This window comes from Sinohyriopsis cumingii, chromosome 16, assembly GCF_028554795.1.
Source record: "Sinohyriopsis cumingii isolate HCF-2022 chromosome 16, ASM2855479v2, whole genome shotgun sequence".
In the NCBI taxonomy this organism is placed as follows: Eukaryota; Metazoa; Mollusca; class Bivalvia; order Unionida; family Unionidae; genus Sinohyriopsis; species Sinohyriopsis cumingii.
Window position 1 is genome coordinate 88,538,362 of NC_142976.1, and position 23,192 is coordinate 88,561,553.

Genomic DNA, 23,192 nt, shown 5'->3' on the forward strand with positions numbered 1-23,192 from the left:
TAAAAAGAGCAATCCATAAATCAAATGTACGGATTCTGCTAATGGTATCTAATAGGTAATGTTTTTCTTTGCTTTACCTGAATATAATGACAATGCATCTAAATAGCATTGACCGTACATATTATATAGACATGTCCAGTGCACCAGTCCTACATTTTCAATTTATGTAAACTGCACCATTATATGGATGTACTTGGTCTTAACCTACCGCCGCTGTCCTCCACAATTTTCAACTTGATACCCTCAAAAGGTTTTCTCCAATTTCACCTATAAATAAAATATAACGACAATGGTACTTACTGAACCAGGGTCTGTGAAGCTGTAACAAAAGTATTCACCACTCAAATAAATAAAACATCGGATGCACAAATTTCATTTATTGCACAATATAACATACCTGACCCGTTTCTTCAATCGATTTTTTATTTGATTTGGAAAATCCTGTAATAAGTCGTCCTTGAATTATTCCCACGCCAATCATGATGGGCATGAATGTCAGAAGCACAAGCGTAAGTTTCCAGCTGTAGTATAAAGCGATAACAACGGACGCAATGATAGTTGCTATAGACTCGAATAACAAGCCAATTTTAGACCCCGTTGCCTGCAGGAAAAAAGATAGTCAAAATGTTAATGTGTCAATAAAAGTGAAACACTTTTACGTAGCTTTGTAAAGAATCATTGCAAATGGAAATTAGTTGAAGCTAATTGACTTGCAGACTTTATAAAAATAACAAATCAGTTTCGTTGATACTTCTATTGCTTGTCACAATATAGATACCTTGTAAATTTGATCAGATGGCAGGGTTGCAAGTGTTAAGATGGTAAGAACCTGCGAAGATAAAGGGAAGCTCATTACAAGCCGCATATATAGTAGTTAGAACTTGATACAGCGATTCCTCACAATAAAGCCCTTCAGTGTATCACTGCCCCTCGTATAACATAGGTCAGGGCAAGGCTGTCATTAAATTGGTCAAATTATGTTGTGTCATTGCGATTTCACTTTGTTTCTTGGCACAATTATGACGATTTCATATCGCTTGATACTAATGTTTAAAATAATTTTATGCATTATTCTAATAACGTACTTTCAAAACGCCATTCTCTATAACACTGCCTCCTTTAAAACACAAATCAATTATGACTCATATGAATCGCGTTACAAAGAGAACCTAAAAGTATCCAGTCGGGTTCTCTGTGTATAGTATTGTCACATTTAAGTCGATACTAGAGCCAGGTACCGCGAATAAATTTGTACCGTGGTATGTCTCAACGTACCTAGATACGTACCACGGCATACTGCAATTATATTAGGGACCAACAATTCAATTTCTCAGACAAGGGACTGACACTTTTTTGTTTTATTCCATCTTTCAATAACTGGAAAAATGCCTGGCTCTGAAACCTGGCTGTGATGCCTGGCTTTGAATGGGATACGAATACCCGGGCAATACATTTATCAAAGAGGATCACTAAATATTAAACACGCTTACTCATCAAACGAGAAAATATTTAGTAGACCTGAGAAATTACATGTTCTAAAGACAGAAAACAAGTGCGTTCTTCAAAATCGTAGGATTATTCGCAATCTTACAAAGGAATACAAATACTTAACACATTCATAAGCATCCTGAATATACGCAGGAACAAACAAACAACAGAGGAAGAAGCTACAACTATTATACATCACTTACCCCCTGTACTATGGTACAGTCATTGGATAGTCTGGTGGTAAGGTGACCCACCTTGTTGTTTGGTTCATCGAAGAAGGCAATATCCTTCAAAGAAATGACTTTATGAAATTCTATAGATTACATTCTCAAGAATATAGAAAATGCACAAAAAGAGGAAAATGCGTACCTTTTAATCACTCAAGTTAAGCAAATAATGTATAGAATTTTTCTCATATAGAAATCTTTCATATGAGTCCGAACAGTATCAAAGTTTCTAAAATGTGTTCAAAATGCAGAACTTGTTCTGAGTTTACTCACTACAACAGGCGATTCATTTGTTCACAAATATACTAGATTAATAGATTAGTGTCCTTTCTTATGAGTCTCCACACACAACCTTTTGAATGGATATTAGTTTGATGGATAGCTACTTAAACGAGAACGTTTGAAATTTCAAGATATAATAGTCTTTCCATTACCATTCCATTATATGCCAATGTTTCATGCAAATCCATGATTTAGACTGCGATTCAGATGTAACGATTAAATTATGTCAAGTCTTTTCGCATTCTGTACAAATTGAGAAAACACGTATTAGTTTCAGTACTTCTATCAATCGCTTTACCTTGCGGATTTGCGCATGAATTTCATTATAGACATTTCTTCAACTTCATATACCCAGATGTACGAAATTGTTATCCCTTCATCGCTATCCTCTTATAGGAGAGAAAACGGCTGCAAACGCAGATCATGGACCGGGACGTTGAAGATAGGACATTAAGCGGGTACGTAACACACCCTCTAATTAGAATATCATGCGTCATAACTTCATGAAAAACTGCAAAACGTCAACTTAAAGAGGTGATGAGTGTAACAACGATCAAATTGACAAATAAATGGAAGGGAAAACAGATCTTGAATGCTCTGTCCCTTTTTTTTCTTGAAATTCGATGAACAATAATGTTGTCTTTGTGAATAATAAAGCGATCCTCCCATTTGACATATTGATCACAAAACCTCTATTCCTGAAATTAACCCGTAAGGAGAAACCTTTTCCTACCTGTCTTAAAATGGCTCTGAACGTCATGCTCCTTAATCGTCTAGTCAAGTTGGCACCAGCATTAGTGAAGCACACTAACTGTAATAGGTAAATAACAATAATGAATGCTCCACACACACACACACACACACACACACACACACACACACATATATATATATATATATATATATATATATATATATATATATATATATATATATATATATATATATATATATATATATATATATAATAAAGTTCATATGACGAATAACAGTCCTTTCTAGTGCACTGGATTCCGCAAGGGATCACGTTTGTCAGGGATTGATTAAGATAAATGCAAACAAGTCATAGTCATGTAAAGTTTTGCAAAGACAATGGTTTTTTCTGTTTTAAATGTTTGTTTTGTCTATGTTTTGCATTTGCCTTTGAAAAAGACTCATTAAGAGTCGAAAGCGCTTAAACTAGTTAGATACTAGTTTTGCGCTGTTCGTAATCAGTTTATTACACACACACACACACACACACACACACACACACACATATATATATATATATATATATATATATATATATATATATATATATATATATATATATATATATATATATATATATATATTTCAAAACTCGATGCTCAATAGTCGCTACATGAAAAAGAAATACCTTTATTCAAAATATACCCAGAATTTATAAATATGTCTTAAATGAACGATAAAACAGCCAACGAATTTAACTGGCCCAATTTTAGTGGTAATCTCCTTACATTCATTAACGCATATTATATTACGATTATCCAATGATATAGTATGGGCCTTACATTCTTGAAGGTAATATTTAGCTCCAGTTTGATAGTATAATCATCAGAAGGGGAAATAAAACTTTGATTGTACTATTGTATGTACCTAAAAGCAAACGATGTACATACCAAGACCACTCGCACCGCAAAATTAAAAACAGCAATTCCCATGATGATGGCAACCAGGATTTTAGCTGTGTATCTCATTCTATCTGGCTCACTGCTGAACACCTAATAAATGAATTTGAAATGGCACATCATTACTTGCAGAAGAAAATAATTTATGTTAGATATTGTTTCCACTATCGACTTCAATAGCTCAGCCTCCTCTGCTTGCATCATGTTTATGTATGGACAATACGTCCGATGCGCCTCACCTCCCCCATGTGTTAAGAGGTAACTAATGGAGGCAAACTGGTGACCGTGGGGCAAGTCCAGTGTCCTTGAAGGATAGGATCCTCAATTTCTAGCTAGCCACGCAATGTTTATAGGATTAATTAAATTATAGCTTCTCTCTTCTGACTTGTAAAGTTCATCATTCTATCTAAGGAAACCCTTCCAAAGGATGTGCTCTAACAAATAGTGGTAAGGCAAATCGAGTAAGGCTTCTACCTTTATTCACGTATATCTCACTTTATAGCACTGATATAACAAATGCAACACTTCAGTTAAAATTTATGCCATTTATTTTGTTCCATGGTGGACGTAGAGCTTGCATTTGATGAAGTAATATCGGCAGACAAGGTTCAAAAGAAAATGGAACAATTCCGCTAATGATTCGGAAACGGAACTGTTCTGAGTCAAGCCGGTTGGCCAAGAATTCTCATCTTTGTGTAAACGATACGAATAAAATGTTAAGCATGTTATTACAACAGCTTTCCAGTCTTTGCATTGACAGCCATGAAAGTGTAAAAACACTTGGTTTGGGTCAATTATTGTTAGAAAGCGGCTGCAAAGACTTAATCCATGAAATGACTGATGATTGAATGTCGACAACTGTTTGATTTGCTTTAGATAAATAAAGTATGCATATTAATTGAAAGCCAACAACATATATGCTCAATAAAGGAATTTTTTTAAGATAATTAAGCTTCTCTTCCAAATATTAGACACCTCAGGGGCAAATATCGAAAAGCCATGTATTTTATATTATTCAAATCAAACAGAAATAGGAGAGCATACCGGAAGGTCTGATTAGGGGTATACCTTTCTTTAGTAGCAGCTAACTTGAGAAAAGCTCAATCAGCTTGAGAATCTTACCTGCACATACGTGACAAGATAGATGCACAACACGTGAATAAGATAACTCCATAAACATTTAGAACGTCACCTTCCGAGAGATTATGAAACAAAGAATTTCACACTTTGACTAAATAAACTGCTCTTTTGCATACTGCTAGATTTACTTCCCTAATCCTTCTGATCCCGCGTGTGATGTCTTTCGTTACAAATAATAAACCTTGTACGATCGCAAACGATATATCTTTCCACGTTGTGGTCCAGTAACTGACCCTCATTTAAAACCTTTAAGAATCATGTTTAACAGCACTCCTAAACAACATATTTCCCCTCATTTAAAATCAACAAGAATCAAGTTTACCAGCACTCCAAATTAACATATTTCCAAATGATTACGACGCTTATTAATGTTATCGAAAACAGTATGTCATCGTTAACATTACAACAATCATTTAAAAGTCCTCATCAGGCACGGTAAATGTAAACGCTGGGAGATTCTCGTTATTGACATGCATTCTTGTATCAAACAATTCTCAAGATAAAGACAAAGTTGCAGCTGTTGTTGCAACATCCCAAGGCGCTATATCGGACCCACTAACTCATACACCTCCATATATTCTGCAGATATTACCTCCATTCTCAAAAAGTACATGGAAACCTCTCATAACGCAAGTTTCATATTTTTCTGGTTCTTTATAAAAATTGAAATATTCAACGCCCTAAATCTTACACCGATTTAATGCCACAAGTCTTATAGACACATGGTTCACTCATAAAATTGGAAACAAAATTCTGTACTGTTTGCTTCAGGGTAATAAAATGGATTTTAAAGCAGCCAAAGCTACCTTGCATCGACCTATTTCTGAATGTTAAATTATGTATACTGAAATCAAATACTAGATAAATTGTAGGTTCTAAATCTTTGCCTAAATTATTGGAATGAAAACATTATAAACAAGTTTTGCAACATAAAACCATCATTAGAGGGTAAAATCATTTGTATACTGTCAATCTCGGTCAGCGTGCATGTATTGCCAGTGTCTTTTAACAGAAGAACACTATTCATTTTGAGTATATGACTTCCGCACTGAGACCGATGTATTTCATTGCGAACTCATTTATGAAGCTTTTTCATGACGTACCAAAAGAAAAAAAGACTTGTGTTCGACAAAAGAATGCAGTTTGTATAGCGAGTATACAACCCATATTGTAAGGATTTTATATTTTAAAACCTGATCCTTTATTTTATATGACTTTGAAAGTATTCTAACTCTTTCATTTTTTAACTTAACATTTCAGGAGTAAATATTTACTTTTCTTGCAAGGATTTATATTTCACAGAGTGATAGTAATTCTACTTTTACATGGTAAGACTATCTTTAATACGGTAACATATAACTAGGAATGTACTGATGTGCCTTTAAACCCCATATACATTAAATCATACTGCACAAGGGTCTAAAACAGCTTATATTTTAAACTAAGAACAAATTTGGTCAGCAATTATGTGGATTTAATGCATAGCAGTAATGAATTCATGTCTACTGATATGTATTAAACAAACCGCTTACCCCGATGAATTCTGAAACGAGGAAGGAGAAGCTCGGTTGCATGGCTCCTGCAATAATAGCTGTGATGCATCCCATGACAATAAGATACCATTCGGGAGCGTTGAGACGTAAAATTCGTTTCATTGAAAATTCAGGCAGATTTGTTTCCTCCGTTTTCTCTTCTGAAATCTGAAAACGTAATCAACAAAAATGACTGCCTGAAAGCATATATCCATATTATGAGATTTACAATAATACGTTGCCAAGATTTTAAGGTCTTTGGTCAAATTAATTCACTGATATGACTATCACGAATCCAAGAGGAGAAGAACTTTAACTTGCAGCGCTTTTTTAAATTATCACTGCCAAGGAAATCTTAAACTGTTGTACTTAAGTAAATTGAATCAACATTGCTTTGGATTTCACCTGCTCAAACATAATATGCTAGAATACCTTCATAGAGCCGTGAAAAAAGGAAAATATTACAGAAAAATCAAACTTAAAGCCCCTTAAATATATTCTTGCTTCTGATAACTTCACTGTATCCGTTGGGATGCTTTTTCTTGTAGAGAATCGGAATACATTTTTAGTATAAACCTACAGATTTACGACTCTCTTGTCTGAACACTTGGCTTTGGACTGGTACTGGTGAACCCTTGTTCTTCAATGGGGCATCCACCTCTGTTTGCTCCAACTCTTCCAACACTGGAAAATATAAATAAGATTTTGAAAAATATCCCAGACATTGGCCTTTCTGCTATTAAATCTAGATACAATATTGTTCCTTGTTGGCCTTTCTGCAGTTAAAATTAGAGATGATAGTCTTATTTGCGGGACTTTCTGCAATTAAAATAAGAGACGATAGCGCTCCTTGTTGGCCTTTCTGCAATTAAAATTAGAGACGATAGTGTTCCTTGAATACTTTTGGCTAAACTTAAGAATGTCTTCTATGCAATCGGATTACTTTGTATCTTAGCCCTACACTATTCTTAAAAATATATTATTGTCAGTACAAAATTCTTGAGTGAAACAGACCCGAAACTTGGTCATATGAAGACAATATTCTTTTTACAGGACCTGAACGGGTGTGGAAAAAAGATTCGCAATTGGATTTATCAGTTCACTTGATCTCATTCTATACTTGTACAAATGTTTAGTATAAATATTGAACTCAAACCCAAAAGTATTAAAAAAATCGTATATAAAACCCTTCAATATGGATGAAATCTGGCACGTGTATAGGAATCTTAACAATAAGTGCCCTTCAATATGGATGAAATTTGGCACGTGTATAGGAATCTTAACAATAAGATAAACCAAAATTACTTAACTCTAACCCTACTCCAAACAAAATCAAAAGAAAAAGTTTTTTTTTTAACGTCATCAGTTTCATTACCACATGCCAGGCCTGTATTTTATTAAAACAACATATCTAAGATAAGTGAAGCCAAAATTTGAATGAAATTATTTCAAGAGGCGTCAGAATAACGGAATTGAATTTGTATTGTTGTAAATAGCTTCCCCTCATTCTGGAAAGCACACGCAAAATATACCGGTAACAAAAGTAGGAATGAACTATGATTATCATTTAGTTCAAAACTGATATGTTCAACTGACATTTAGCTTTTAATAAAACACATAGCTATTTTGTTCAACTGACATTTAGCTTTTAATAAAACACATAGCTATTTTGTTCAACTGACATTTAGCTTTTACTGATACAAAAGACATTTAGACATCCAATAGACATTTAGATTTTCATGAAATTTATATACATTATGTCCAATTGACACTTAGCTTTTAATGAAATATAATTATTTTGTCCAATGGACATTTAGCTTTTAATAAAACAAATAGCTATTCTGTCCAATTGACATTTAGAGTTTAATTAAACACATATATATTAAGTCCAATTAAGATTTAGCTTTTAATGAAACACAGTGCTATGTTGTTCAGAGTTTGACCATTATACCTTATACAGATGGTTATTTCTTTACAAGACAAAAATACGCTTCCATAAGCTAACATCACACTGTGAAAATATTCGGTCTCTCCTTCCATTATAAACAGTGACCACAAACGTTATTTTACACACTCGATATAATCATGAAATAAGTCAAACATTTATTTATAAATTTATTAATAAATTACACATTACCAAATTATGTAGTTTGTGTTAAATAAAATCACTAACAACTAACAAGTTAATAATTATGGAAATACAACAAAATAACCAATCAACACCTATCCTACTAATGCCAGCGTCAACTAATTATCGGGCTCAGGGATATTACTCTAAACTCTCGATGTCGGTAACTGTATGTTAGTCTAATAGCTAACATGTTGCTTTTAATATCATTAACCAATTTTTCAGATAAGCTTCAGCTTCAGTTGAATCACGATCTCTAAATATGGTCTTTCAAAACTTGAGTTAAACATGCTAGGAACAATTTCAGATCCTTTTTTGGACCTAATTTGAAAGTGAGGTTTTCTACGAACGAATTTAAATGCAACGTACGTCCCAAAAGTACATTTATTTATGGCTAAGAATGAAAATTCAGCATCAAATTCAAAATACAGTGTTTTCACATTTCCTCGCCTTGTATTAAAAAAATTTTATGAGCGCAAAACCCAAGCTTAAACTCAGAGTCCCAAAATGACGACCGTTGAAATTTTTAACTGGAATAAAGAAGGAACTTTCAGAGTTTTCATAACTTGATTTCTTCTAAACGTTTCTATGATGCGAGACATTTTCAGGTTTTAACATCAGCTTGATTTTTATTACTCGAACATTTCGATCTAGACTCATAGTTTTAATATCGATTTACAGCACCATAAATGAGCACAGAAAACTCACCTTCATCTTCCTCTGACACGTTCTGCATCTGTCAAAAACAACGATGTTAATTATTTAAGTACCAAGTGTTACTACGTAACAATCCCTCACGATTTTTTCGTGCACATAATCATGGGTCAACAAAAGGTTTTAGAGGTAAAGATAGATAATTTGCTGTCCCAGAAACGAAACCATATTGTCAGAAACTGTTCATTCCAAAATTGAAACCCTTCCATTAAGGCCATTAATTGTGGACAACACTAAAATTGTTATTAAACAACTTATACACTCCCACCCACCATGTGTTTATCAATGAATTCATCGTGAGCATCAGTGGAAGAATGGCATGTTCGTTAATGAAAATCCGACTGATATCGTAAAATGTTCATTTCATTAAACTTTATGTTAAACAATAAAACGGCATCATCATAGGTTAAACAGCAACGAATTTGACGGTGTGTATGTGAAAAATGTTTGTACATAAGTAAAGCACACACAACGCATGCCATTTAGGATGAACGGTTCATTTTCTGCCTCATATATCACCTAGTTGACAAAAAGTACCCACTATCAAAGAACAGATGAACAAAGCAATTGTTTAATAAGAAGCTTCATGACTAATTTCAGACCATTTCTAGAATTTGTCTCCTTTTCTGAAAACGTCATTAAAAAGTAGGAACAAAGTTTAAACTTTTAAATTAACTCTGAACATGGATGTGTTAATGTTGTAAAGGATAACATAATTTTCTTGGCACTGATCTATGTAATGCTATCTGTTCAACTACACTCAAACAGTGGCCTCTGATTTGCTTAAAACATTGCGTTCGGTAAAATTGACATTATCACGATTTGTTACAAAGCTGTTCTTGGCTTTGAACTGTCTACGTAAAAACTTAGAGAAGGTCACGTCTTTATACAGCTACCTCTGCACCTATGATCCGTCATCGTCTTTACATCACTCTTTCTAATCAGAAATTAAAGAAAAATTCTCATCATATGCGTTAGCATGGAATTGGGAAATTACACCTTTGGAACAAAATTTTATTGAAGCCTTGTTTCTGCTGATCACTTCTGGTCCTCGGGTTGGAGTTTCCCATTGCACGCCATTGTATGCAAGGGGTAGTCCATGGTGTCTTGTGAGTGGGCGCTGAACATTTTTTATATCTTTGGCTTTTTGTGTTCAACAGCAGTCACGATACAATACCAAAATGACTAATTTGTTGGTCTTACCTCCTGGTGATTGACAAGGCCATGGTAAGCGCCCTCTCTCTGCATAAGATCATTGTGTGTGCCCTCTTCCACAACCTCACCATTCACCAGTACATAAATGGTGTCTGCATTGCGTATGGTAGACAGTCTATGTGCGATAATTATTGTAGTTCTGCCAATCTGAGCCTAGAATCAAAATCATGAAATACTAAAATTATATCATTTAATGTTTTCTCTTCGACGTTCCACTTTCGAAAACAGAAAGGGGAAAGATTAAATGTGATCAAAAGATACAAATAAAAGCAAGCTGCAGATAAGAATCAGAACCAAAAATATGTCTGTGAGAGCCTATCATAGCATGAAAACTAAAATATTTTTGAAGAAATAAAGGTGTGCAGAAAAGAATCACACTGTAGTCGATCATGAACAAGTGGAATCTTCTTAACCATATGGTGATGTCGCCATCTTCAATGGTCTATAAGAGAACGCCTAACAACGTTTGATTAAGGCATCCCTCCATATGCATCTCCAATCGAGAAAACGATACAAACTGAATTCATAACTAACCAGGCAGTGAATGATCCAAACCATGTAGCACGAGAAATACGAGGATCTGCCCATATTCGGCACTAGTAATTGCCTTAAATGTATAGTAATATGTCATAGTAATCCCAAATTAGCTCCATGACCCAGTCTGTCAACTGTAGTGTGCAGGACTTATATTATATTATAAAACAACATACCCTTGTTATTCAGCCTCCAACATAAATAAGAATAATCACATATATCGCTATTGATCTTTGCTCTGTTGTGCGAGGATTATGAGCCAAAAGATAAATACAAGGCATTACAAAAAAGTGTTGAATATTGATCTCCGTTACCTTTACATTGTCAAAATTATGCAGTCTTTTTCCATACTGCACGGATTCATATCCAATGACACTTGTGTCTAAACGTAGTATCATGCATTAAGAACTACTTGATTATAAACAATGTTCGCTCTTGTAGCTGACAATTTATATTGTGGCTTATTAGATTTGTTTGTGGATGAACTAAACAAGCCGTTTCGTCTATTTGAAAGTAGAGATGATAATGTGGTGGAGTTTACTGAGTCACAAATAAAATTTTCAAAACAAATAAACAATTTATGTGATATTTACACTGTCAACAAGAAAAGTGAGAGATACAGTATTGAAAATACTTTTCTGATGACTTAAACAGTTATTTACCAGAAATACTTATAACTTTTTGCACATAGATAAGTTTAGATCAGTGCTCTCTGGGTCTATAAAAATAGCATAGACAAAAAGCATATTGAGGCCAAGGGCTGTCTGATATATATCAGACAAGTACCACTTTATAAGTCAAAGTACTAAATTCGAGGACAAAATGCACCAGAAGATGTTGGTAGAAACGTAAGAGCCGTAGAGCCAATAAGACAAAAGGCAGAAGAATTATTATTTCCACTGGCTAAATGGACTTTCACGAATCAGCTGGTTTGCAATTCTCCACGTAAACATTTTAGATCCAATGTTTTGGATTTAGGCTGGCGATAGAAGCCATACAGGTCATGTACAATAGCTGGGGTCCCTACAAAGAACATGCAAGTGACAAGGCATAAACATGTGTTCTTTAGCTGGTGATAATGGCAAAACTTATACTTAAATGTTTGCACCTTGAAATTCCTCAAAATGTACTTTCTTAATTTTTCAAATCCGAATTACATGACTTATGTCATTGGTTCCATAACTTGATACACACTGAGAAATCGTACTGTAATTTTGACTACATTTCCAACTACAATCACTTTTTTCTTACTGCACTTCTTTAAAAGATATTTTGTATCTTTTGTATATTCCAAAGCGTCTTCTTTAATTTCTCTAGAAAGAATTCATATTTTCCCACATTATGATTACAAACAATCAAAGACAGAAGATAAACACACGTGGCTGATTCAATACGGGTCCCTCCATGCTCAAATTGCATGTACATCGTACGCAATTGACACAGCTAATATATCCGGTCCATAACAAGCAGAAACACAGCACAGATAAGAATCGACATAAAAACAAACTCCCATCTTTCCAGACCAACTGAAAAAGTTGTTTCAATGCGCATTCATTCCCAATATGACACTAAATTTCAATTTTAAGTAGAAAGAAACGATAATTATTTTTGAAATTATGAGCACCCTATCAAGCTCAAAGGTCGCTGGGCGGTGCTATGTGCGCATTAACATTGTTACAGTGTATTGATGAATGTAAGGTAGTGCATTTATTTTGGGATACAGTTTAAATTCAAGCATTTTTTCTTGTTATATGTTTTTATTATCAAGACTTAGGTAGAAAAACACGATGAGCGTATAATCAAAAAGTTATTGCATTTGTGTGGGAAAATATGAACTCGTTTCTTCGGAGTAATACTGAACTCCCAAGTTCGTGCAATATTACTCAGAAAAACTAGTACATATTTTCCCATACACGTGCAGTGACCTAGCTTCTTTTGTTTCCTTGAACCTGTCAATAACTGTAATACCCGTCTATAGACAAAACAACTTTCTATAAAATAGTTTGCAGCAGAATATATATATATATATATATATATATATATATATATATATATATATATATATATATATATACACACACACACACACACACAAATCATATGGCGAATAACAATCCTTTCAGGTGCACTGGATCCAGCACGGGATCACGTGTGTCAGGGATTGATTATGATAAATGCAATAAACTGACAACTACCAGTGCGAAACTAGTATCTAGCTAGCATGAGCGCTTTCGACTTTTTAATGAGTCTTTTTCAAAGGCAAATACAAAGCATAGACAAGATAAACAAATAAAACAGAAAAACAGTTATGTTTGCGAAACTTTACATGGCTGTTTCTACAGGAATTCAACCTTTTAACTTTTTATGTTTCAGCTATTCAACTAGTGTATTTCAGCTTGTTGCTGATACTGGAAAATATTTGTATTGACCTAGAGACTGATGAGCCATAATGACATCTGTTATTTTATGTAAAGAATTTCCAAGAATTTAATGGCGTCGATATCTGTCTATTATTAGCAAGAAATGTATGTAAACATTCAAATTTTTTAAGAAAAGAGCTTTGCCTTTTCGAGCGCCTTTTGAACGATAGACTCGCTCTCATTATCCAGGGCTGATGTGGCCTCATCGAGTAAGAGAATCTTGGGGTTTCGGACAAGAGCCCGTGCTATAGCAATACGCTGTTTTTGTCCACCACTCATCTGACTCCCTCTTTCACCAACAAGGGTATCATAACCCTATGAAAAAAGAATATAGTGTTATTTTTGGTGAAAAAGCAAACAGCCTTCTGAATGCAAATATATCCTAACTAATACAATATTCTTGTGCATGCCATCTGGATATTATGATATTTCTGTGCTTCTGGTGGTTTTGTACGATGTACCACATTGTACTGCCTTTCTTATGTGTAATGTATTGCATGACAGCAGTTTATATACGAAGTGCTGTCATGCTACAGGTGTCTTTCTAATGGTATTGTGTTGCTCAGTAATATTTCCCCCTGTCATATTTTATTCCATATGTCCCGCAATTGTCCTTGTACGCTAAATGTTCAACGACTTCATGTTATTCCCGGCAATTTCAGGCGCCGATCTAGTTACAGGTAAACAAATAATAATTTAATAAGAAATAAATCTGTTTACCAAAACAACTTGGAGAAAGAAAAAGCAATAATATTGTATGAATAATTCTATATTGCACACGTATAATAAAAGGTACCTGACACATTGTGGTTGTAAAATTAATATTGTATAACTATGATAGTACATGCTACACTTTTTGTAATAAGTCATACTTATGATAGTATATGACACACTTTGGTTGTAATATTGTAAACGTATGATTGTACATGACACAGTCTGGTTGTAATATTGTGTACTTATGATCTTATGATATTATTTGACACACTGATTGCAATATTGTATATTTATGTAGTACATGACATACTCTGGTTGTAATATTGTTCACTTATGTAGTACATGACACACTCTGGTTGTATTATTGTATACTTATGATAGTAAATGATACACTGGTCGTAATATTGTGTTCTTATGATATTACTTGACTCTATCAGATTGTAATATACGTTTTTATGTAGTACATGTCACTCTGGCTCTAATATTGATTAATTATGATATTACATGACACACTCTGGTTGTAATGCTGTATATTTAATTAGCACATGACACACTCTGGTTGTAATATTGTGTTGTTATGATCTTATAATTGTACATGACACAATCTGGTTGTAATATGGTGTACTTATGATAGTATATAACAGTCTATATATGTATTTCCTTCCATTCCGTTTGAAATATTACTATACCTTTGATTTATAGATCTGAAATTCTTTCACATCAGAGAGCATTATAAAACGCCGTCAGTAAGTTGAGAGATGAAGGTCAGAAATATAATAAAAATTTAAAGTTCTGGTTTCATGGGGTTTGGCGCCATTTTACAATACGTTGCAGGCTGCATTTGGCAGCAAATATATTGGTGAAAGAAAAACTCGAGAATCTCTGGGAAGAACCACTGACCCCAGGGTAGCTACTAGCAAGCTCTTTCACCTTCCCACATTGGTCGAGCCGAGACTTTAACCCATTCGGACAAATGTCCGATGTGAGTGATCTGTAAAGGCTATATTTTTAGACTACTCGGCTACCCGATGCCTCAAAATGTAAAGTTTCGATGGACAAAATTAAGAATAAAATGAAAAGTTTTGATGGGCAAAGAGTGGCTGTGGAGTTCATATTTAATATTTGTCTTTGTTATACCTCGATATTTGCGATTGGCTTCCAAGTAGACAGGAAAAAAGTACCAACTCATAAATTTGAACATAAATTTGATGTCTTTGTTGTAATTAATTTAATAATACAAACTGTGAAAAATTTTCCATGGTGACTTTCAGACCAGTAATTACTATAAAATGTCAGTCAAAATCTTAACACAGAAGTTTATTTCTCAGATATATAAACAATGCCCTTGCGGACATTGTACTGAAGAACTTATTGTTACAGCAAGATATTTAAACAGTTGCGTTTGGTTACTCCAAACTTAACGTTTACATCAATAAAGTTGAATTACCTTTGGAAACTTGGATATGAATTCATGTGCATTCGCTTCTCTTGCTGCATCTTCGATTTCCTTATCCGTGACGTCAATGCGACCGTATCGAATGTTTTCCTTGATGGTTGTAGCAAACAAGATTGGTTCCTGGCTGACCACACCAATCTGCTCACGTAACCACTTCAGATTAAGGTTGGTTATATCATTACCATCTAGCAACACCTATGATTCCAGCAAAAGAAATATTGTTGTAAAAGATGTCTGCACCGACAGACACGTGTCATTGATATGAAGTTATCGATGTTTCACTTGATTGTTAAAGTATACCAAACTGGCTACCCTAGCACTGTGTTTTCTTCCTGAGAAAATGTAAACCTAACAAAAGAACAAGACATTCGGGCTTGTTTGTGTTTATTTATTTTTATTTTTTGTTGTAGGTACCCGATGGAATCAAGATAACATGTAAGGACCCGACTGAATAGAAAGATTTAATACATCTTTAGATCTTGGTTCATTCTTTTCCTTACGAGATAAAGCAATTCCTTGATGTATTTGATGAGTATGCAGTAAATAACTGTTTTCTCTCCGATCTAATGTAGCTTGAGATTTCCAGGAGTGTTACTTTTAACGATACTCCAAGGTTTGCGTTGAGTATGGATAATTTGAAAGCAACAACAAAACATAGGCTGGATTAAACATATATGCAAACGCTGTTGTGGATCAGCCCTGACTATACTTGAACCAAGACCCGGGCATATTTGCTATATTATTTTAAAAATATTTCTTTCATGAGACTTTCTTTCAAAGTGGATTTGATTATGGTTCAGAACCATTAGAATATAATTGCAGTTACACCAGCTAATAAATGAAGGGAAGATTTCCATTGGTCAGAACATAATCATGTGATCAGATCCAATTGCGTTTATTTCTGTACGAACTGTACGGAGAACTACTTTATACTAACTTCTATAAATAGGGTCAAATGCAAAGTAATTAACGTAAACAGTGAACTGGAAGGCATACATATTGCACACCTTTAAAACGAAATAAAAACGGTGGGTTTGTTTTTTTATTTAGAAAACTGAATAAATTGATTTGACAAAATCAAATTACAAATCTTTACTGTTTTTCTGAATACAACTAAATCTTTATTAACTAGATTTGTATTTTTTTTTTAAAGCTGGGAAACTCAAAATCTGCCAAGAACAATGGGGATACAGCACTTTCACTGCAGACTGTTACAAATTAATTTAAAAATACAGGTAAATGGATATAGGGATTGGGAGGAGGGGATTTCAAATATTAATATTATAACAATTGGATTCACAGTCCTACAATTTAAGACGCTGACCATGATAGTTACGATGTGGGGTGGGTGGGAGATCCGCTACACCCCATATCGTAACTGTTAGATAATGTCGATGTATTGCACTGTTTGACTATTGGACCCCCCCCCCATCACTATAACAATTTGCCGATAGTCTTAATTACATTTGTTAGTAGCCCTGTAGGTAACCTAAACCTTTAATCAACACGAAAATATATTTAAATTAGCGGAAATTGGTTACTCATTTGTCTAGACAATAACGATTCACAAGTCACAATGAATTCATCACAGCATAAAGAGTCGTTCGTGTGTCAAACGAAACAACACTTTGAATGTTGAACTACTACTCAAAAACATATGCCAATTTAGATGAAAGATCAAGACCATGCTGTGGAATGTTCAAAATCTTAGATCGCCTACCATTGGTATAATTATTTGTTGATAGTGGCATAAGTGTTACGTTGTAGATGGAGAATTCCCTGTTCTATAAATAGCTACGTAGCAGACGCCTTAACAAGAATTCATACGCTTAAACAGGCTCAAAAACTGATAGGAAATATCTTTAGAAAAAAATAGCCGTAAAAAGTAAATAAAATTATAAATAAGTGCAATTATGAGAGTTTAAAGTTTTTGTTCTGCGTTTATGGTGGTATAAACTGTCATTTGCCGACTCACACAGCTTTCATAACGCCCTTCTGGAGTTATTTGCTGTGTGAGTCGGCAACTGGCAGTTTATACCACGATAAACTCAGTAAAAACAACATTAAACTCTAAAATGAAGCGTGTCTGCAAGTATTTATACTTTAAAAACCGTTTTTGAGGATAATAATAGTATTTCCAGATTGAAACGTCATAAGGGTTAGAGTGACATATATATGTTTGGAGTTACCTGCCCTTGCTGTGGATTATAAAACCTCTGTATCAGCTGGACGACTGTGCTCTTGCCAGACCCACTAGAGCCAACAAGGGCCACGGTCTTGCCTACATCTACCCTCAGGCTCAGTCCCTTTAGTATCTGCACGGAAAAATATTTCCGAACACATTATCAATATTTTTTTTCTTCCGAGGATGTATAAACTAATGTTGTTTTTCTTCGTTATGATTTCTGCGGGAAATATGAATTTCATCGATTTAGTAGAAAACATTACGGAACTTTTATATAACGGACATATATAAACGATTATTTACTCCAAGAAATAATGTATCGGTTGACTGAATCAAATAATATGTAATTTAGTTGTTTCACCAGATACAATGAAATAAGCAATAAGATCTATTCACAGTTTGATCAGGGCATTTCTATTTTCGACATAAACCCGAATTTAGACATAAAACATAATCCATACATATCGTATCTAGTCGCTTTAAGTCGAGTCCGACTGTAACTGCACAGATCCAAATCTACCGCCGCATAATGTGCCAGTGATCTGGGTCTATGTGCTCTGTTAGGAGTAATCAGTAGAACAAACAATAGAGATCATGATCTGCCTGCGCATTAAGCGACATCAGATCAGGGTCGATATTGTTTGCTGTTAGTATTGACCTTTAAGCCAGTGTATCAAATAGCCAACTTTCATGCCTGCGTTACCGTAAAAGCTTTTTTGGAATCAAGAATAAGGTATTTATAAAAAGAAAATACGAAGAAAGCGTTAGCTTTGAACTGATTATTTCTATTTTGAACCACAGACCTGTATATCTGGTCTGGATGGGTAATGAAAGTGGATATCCTTTATTTCGATGTTTCCTCTTACTGTACTTGGCTTAGCTCCGGTATTTGATGTGACGTCAATGCATGACTTCCGTTCTATGATCTCGAACACGCGAGCTGCAGCGGCTCTGGAGGCAGATATTGTTTCCAAGGCGGGGATTGCCTGAGTTAAGGACATGGTACCAAACATTACAGAAAAAAATATCTGGAAGAAATAGCATATCAATTTTTATTGCATAAGACATTTGCTTTGATCAGAGGCGTAGCTGGGGGGGGGGGGGGGGGGGGGCAGGGGGGTACATATGTCCCCGGGCGCCAAGGTACAGGGGCGCCAAAATGAGGCTTACAACGTTACATTATAATAAGTAAACAAGGGTAATATTCAAAAATGTGATTAAACGGGGAGGGGGCTGGGGCACCAATTTTATAGTTCGTCCCCGGGCGCAAAATATAATAGCTACGCCTCTGGCTCTGATCATGCAATGTTTGGGACTCTGCGCTTGACAAATGGAAAAATGGGCACATTTAGACCAGTGATACAGCGGACAGAATATCTCATGTTTTACGTTATAGTCCGCCAACTATAGCTATTACAAGAAATGTTACATTCTTTCTTCTCTTCTCAAGACGAACTTCAAAATCTTCAGCTTCCAGATTTTCGTTATGCAGCCTTTATTAAATTTCAAAGATTTTAATTCTAAACCAGACTGTTGTAATGGAAGCTTTCGTGCGAGTCTAGACCAGACCCTTGTAGTGGAAGTTTTATACGATGTGTTAACTATTTCTCCTTTATTTGATATAGCGTAAACTCTACTTTATCTCTATGACAGGGAACTTCATTTTGCCATTTGTTGAATGATAATTACTTCCACGATGATTGTCTCTAAATTACAAGGCTTTTAACCAATCATATGATGATTCAAGTAAATACGTTTGCATTTGTTCACATTTTACGAAATCCTGGGTTTCATCCCTCCCCTTTCTGAGTCCCCATTATTCCTTTCTCGGCCGCTACTTAATGAATTGATGTAGGGCTATTGAAAGTGTTATATTCCGTTATGTAAGGATATCCTATTAAATGGCGATTAGATCAGAAGAAAAGAACTTGTGGAAATAGCATTTACAATAAGATATTGGAAAATGTTTCCTGAACAAAAACCCAAATTGCCACGTATCTATTAAAATTTTCGGGAAGAAATTATACATACGGTGTGGATAAAAGACCTTCCAAAATAAAGGAATGAAAAAGGTACGTGTAAATATATGTGAAATAATGTATTCAATCAAACCAGCAAATGTTCATTCCTGTAAATGAGGATACAATCTTCATAGCTTTTGCAACTATGTGTTGACACTGTTGCTTACGGCTGTGACAAAACAATTAACAGCACAGGCGTGCTAGGCTGCTTTGCCGGGGTAAGTGATAACAAGCTGACAGATAAGGAGGGAGATCAATAGTAGGCCATGAGAAATGGATGGATATTATATAAAAGGAAGCTGAAATGGGGAGGTGGACTTATTTTAAATCAGTATAAGCCGTACTACCACAGTAAATACGCAATGCCTCTGATAATCGGTGTATTAAAGAAAAAAGTGCCCCGATGAACTCACCGTTATTATATTTCCCGGTTCGAAACCTGGTTCCTTAAGGATGATGAGTTCAATGCCATACCAAAAGGCGATGGACATGGTTGCGAAGATGAAGAACCAGAAAGCGCCTGTGCTTATTCCAAATGCCAACCCCTTTTTTCTTGCCATGCTTTTTGCACTCTTTAGTCTCTTCTCAAACCTGTGATAGAAACAGCTGACAGGTCGACTGCCTCCTAAACTACAATGTCTTATAAATTCGTTCTCATTGTCACCTAATCAACCTATGCAATCTGTACAATGAGCGTTTATCAGAATTCAATGGAAATGACAACTGCAGTTTATGTGATAACTTTTCTGTATTCAAGCTGAATGGAATTTGGTCATAATTTGATTAAAGCTGATATCTGGTTGTTGAACTTACATTCGCTGCAACTCATGCATGTGAGTGTCATCATATATCCTTGATCTTTTATGTTATCCTTTCAAAAGTTCTACAAAGGTCTCTTATAGAGGTAAAAAGTTTCGATTGTGACTCCATAATAATTATGTTGTACACTTTCTGTTTTTATATTGTATATCTTACAGGGAAAGTTGGATGTCACGAGTAATAATTTACGTATGGTCCCAAAGCGTTAAGAGTGCATGCAAAATATGTTTAAAGCAACTAAACCAAGTTTCATTATGTTTGTTGTTTCTCTCTTCACAGCTTCTTTACATATTTTAATAATCCAGATCCAATATTGTAAACAACCGTTGTCAAATCTTTTGGAATACACTGCACCTGCCTCCTTGCAGGAGGATATGATACATCTCAGGGACAACCGAATAAAGTTTAAACCTCTTGGTTTTTCTCTCCAAGAAAACGGTAGTAAAATACTTTCAATATTACGTAATTTTACCGCGTACAGACTGTCGAATAATGAAATACGAAACAATGCCACCACCTTTCTTTTTATCATTTTGCTCTAGACAGTGTTACTGTAAAGTTAGAAATATTGATGAAAATAAACTTTCGGGTTTCGTGAATGGACGGATATTTTTTTTATTGGACTAAAATATTGATGGCGTCACACTGTGATCCAGACCCAATCAGCACTGTAACTTTTTCAGGTGGACTTAATTTGGTAATTATCGTTCCGTCCGAAAAGAGCTATACAAAGAATGCTCTTCAACTATTATATTTTGTTTTTCAGTATGTCACAGGTGTCACCTGCAAATTATTTTCACTACATTTGTTTGCTTCTCTTCCAAATTTCTTACTATATGTTACTGAGTACGAGCAATCTGAATTTTTCTGAAAGTTGGCACTTACCTCTGGCTTTCCTTCTCCTGACCATTGAAAATTGTTACCGTACGAATAGCACTGAAGACTTCCTCCGCCACGGCTCCAGCTGAGGAGTACGCTTTAAGTTCCTCTATTGACGTGTTTTTAAGCCACTGAAATAAAAAATAGACAATTGACGGGTTATTTATTCATTTTTAACAATGCTGTGGAAACGTCCAGGTTAAACAAACAAAACTGTTGGTGATGGGTTTTACAAATATTAAAATTAAGGAAATGATAAGAACAAAATGGGTACAGATAATAATCGAAAACACTCTATCAAATGTATGAGTATAAAAAATAAGAAAAGTTCAAACTAAGATAGGGTAAATAAACACAGCAATAATAACCAAGAAATTATGAAATCCAGGCAAAAGTATAATCTTCGCGATCCTCCTCAAACTTGACCTTCAATGTTTTCTGGTATATAAAATTAATATGGGAAGCATATACCAAAACAAAAATAATGCCTGAAGACAGGATTCTAGAATTTTCTCTGTATCAAAAATAACCCAAGTGAACGCCATATTCTTGTGTAGTCATCCATCAATAATGGATGTACTAGGTCATCCACAATATATGTCAAAACAGATAAGACATTTCTAGTTCTCCAATAGTGTTTCTACCAATTCCATAAGTACACATTTACGTTATACATCTTGGGTCCATTAAAATATAAACTAATGCTCGTTTTTAATTTATTTCCGCAGTACAAATACTATTTTCCTCTCTTTCTAACTGAGTAAACTTCACAAGTATTTCTAGTACCACCTAAGGAATTGACATCTTACTTTCACTTTGGTCAACTACAGTCCCAGAGTTTTACAACACAAACATATCAAAGAAAAAAAGATTAATTAACGCTTGCTGAAAACCGTTACGGCTTCAAATGTTTGGCGGATGCAAAATATATAGTTGTTTATGATTATAAGTTAAGTATTCAGGCTTAAGAAATTACCCGCATCCCAAGTCCTCCGACGACAACAAGGAAGGGACACACTGATATCGCTGCTAGTGCCAATTTCCATCCCCTGATGAGAGCGACGACGTAACATGCAAGCCAATTTGTGATCCACTGGAAAAATACTGCTGTATTGTCCCCATATCCAGAAGCAAGGTCCTGCATATATCTAAAGCAAAAATGACATCACAATAACAAAAATTAGAATGAAAGATACCCAAGCCCAGTAGTCAGGTATGTCAGGAACCTCTCCCAGCGATAGATGAGATAAAAACTGCAGTAAGTCACATTTAGAGTCTCTACATACCGCTGAATAAGCCGTGCACATAAAAAAATGAAATGATACTAGAATGCGTGTGCTTCTAGCCTCATTCTGAGCAAAATTAGAGAAGAACAAACGTTTTTGAAGTCTGAACATGAGATCAGTTTCTTTATCTCAGACAGGTTAGAGACATCGGGGTCAAGAGTATTACCCATTATTACCCATTGTTATGGTGTGGTGGTCGAGTGAGTTATTGCTCGCAGTTAGTCGTAAAAGCCATGGTTTAACATTCTGAATAAGTCATTTTGATAAGTAACGATGAAAACAATTAAAAAGGCTTTCATAACTTCACAAATACAGCAAATGCTTAGTTTTTCATATATTGCATTAATCAAAAGTTATAGATTGGATCTTCCACCTATAACTGCATTTATCCTTGCGAAGGATCTTACTATATTCTGAAGGCCAGGGATTCGGATGAAATTTGAACATGCGTAGCATGCTAGTAGTGTCTAGTAAAGGAAATGAGTTGCAAAACTTCTGTA

At 34.8% G+C, this 23,192-nt stretch overlaps 1 protein-coding gene across 6 annotated transcripts in view; it reads right to left on the reverse strand.

Annotated features, from left to right (window-relative positions):
- LOC149780959 (ATP-dependent translocase ABCB1-like) overlaps positions 1–23,192 on the reverse strand; it is a 91,244-nt gene that overhangs the window by 22,236 nt on the left and 45,816 nt on the right. For 5 of the 6 annotated variants that reach the window (XM_089938063.1, XM_089938061.1, XM_089938062.1 and 2 more), the window contains 15 exons: positions 22,383–22,554; positions 21,413–21,537; positions 20,122–20,299; positions 18,491–18,715; positions 17,692–17,817; positions 15,494–15,697; positions 13,477–13,647; positions 10,367–10,531; positions 9,158–9,185; positions 6,902–7,005; positions 6,322–6,489; positions 3,641–3,742; positions 2,731–2,808; positions 1,692–1,775; positions 398–601 (listed from right to left, as the gene is read on the reverse strand). In XM_089938063.1, the coding sequence (XP_089794189.1) occupies positions 398–601; positions 1,692–1,775; positions 2,731–2,808; positions 3,641–3,742; positions 6,322–6,489; positions 6,902–7,005; positions 9,158–9,185; positions 10,367–10,531; positions 13,477–13,647; positions 15,494–15,697; positions 17,692–17,817; positions 18,491–18,715; positions 20,122–20,299; positions 21,413–21,537; positions 22,383–22,554 (2,134 nt within the window). The remainder of the gene's footprint in view (positions 1–397; positions 602–1,691; positions 1,776–2,730; positions 2,809–3,640; positions 3,743–6,321; positions 6,490–6,901; positions 7,006–9,157; positions 9,186–10,366; positions 10,532–13,476; positions 13,648–15,493; positions 15,698–17,691; positions 17,818–18,490; positions 18,716–20,121; positions 20,300–21,412; positions 21,538–22,382; positions 22,555–23,192) is intronic. The other variant, XM_089938066.1, reaches the window with a different exon arrangement.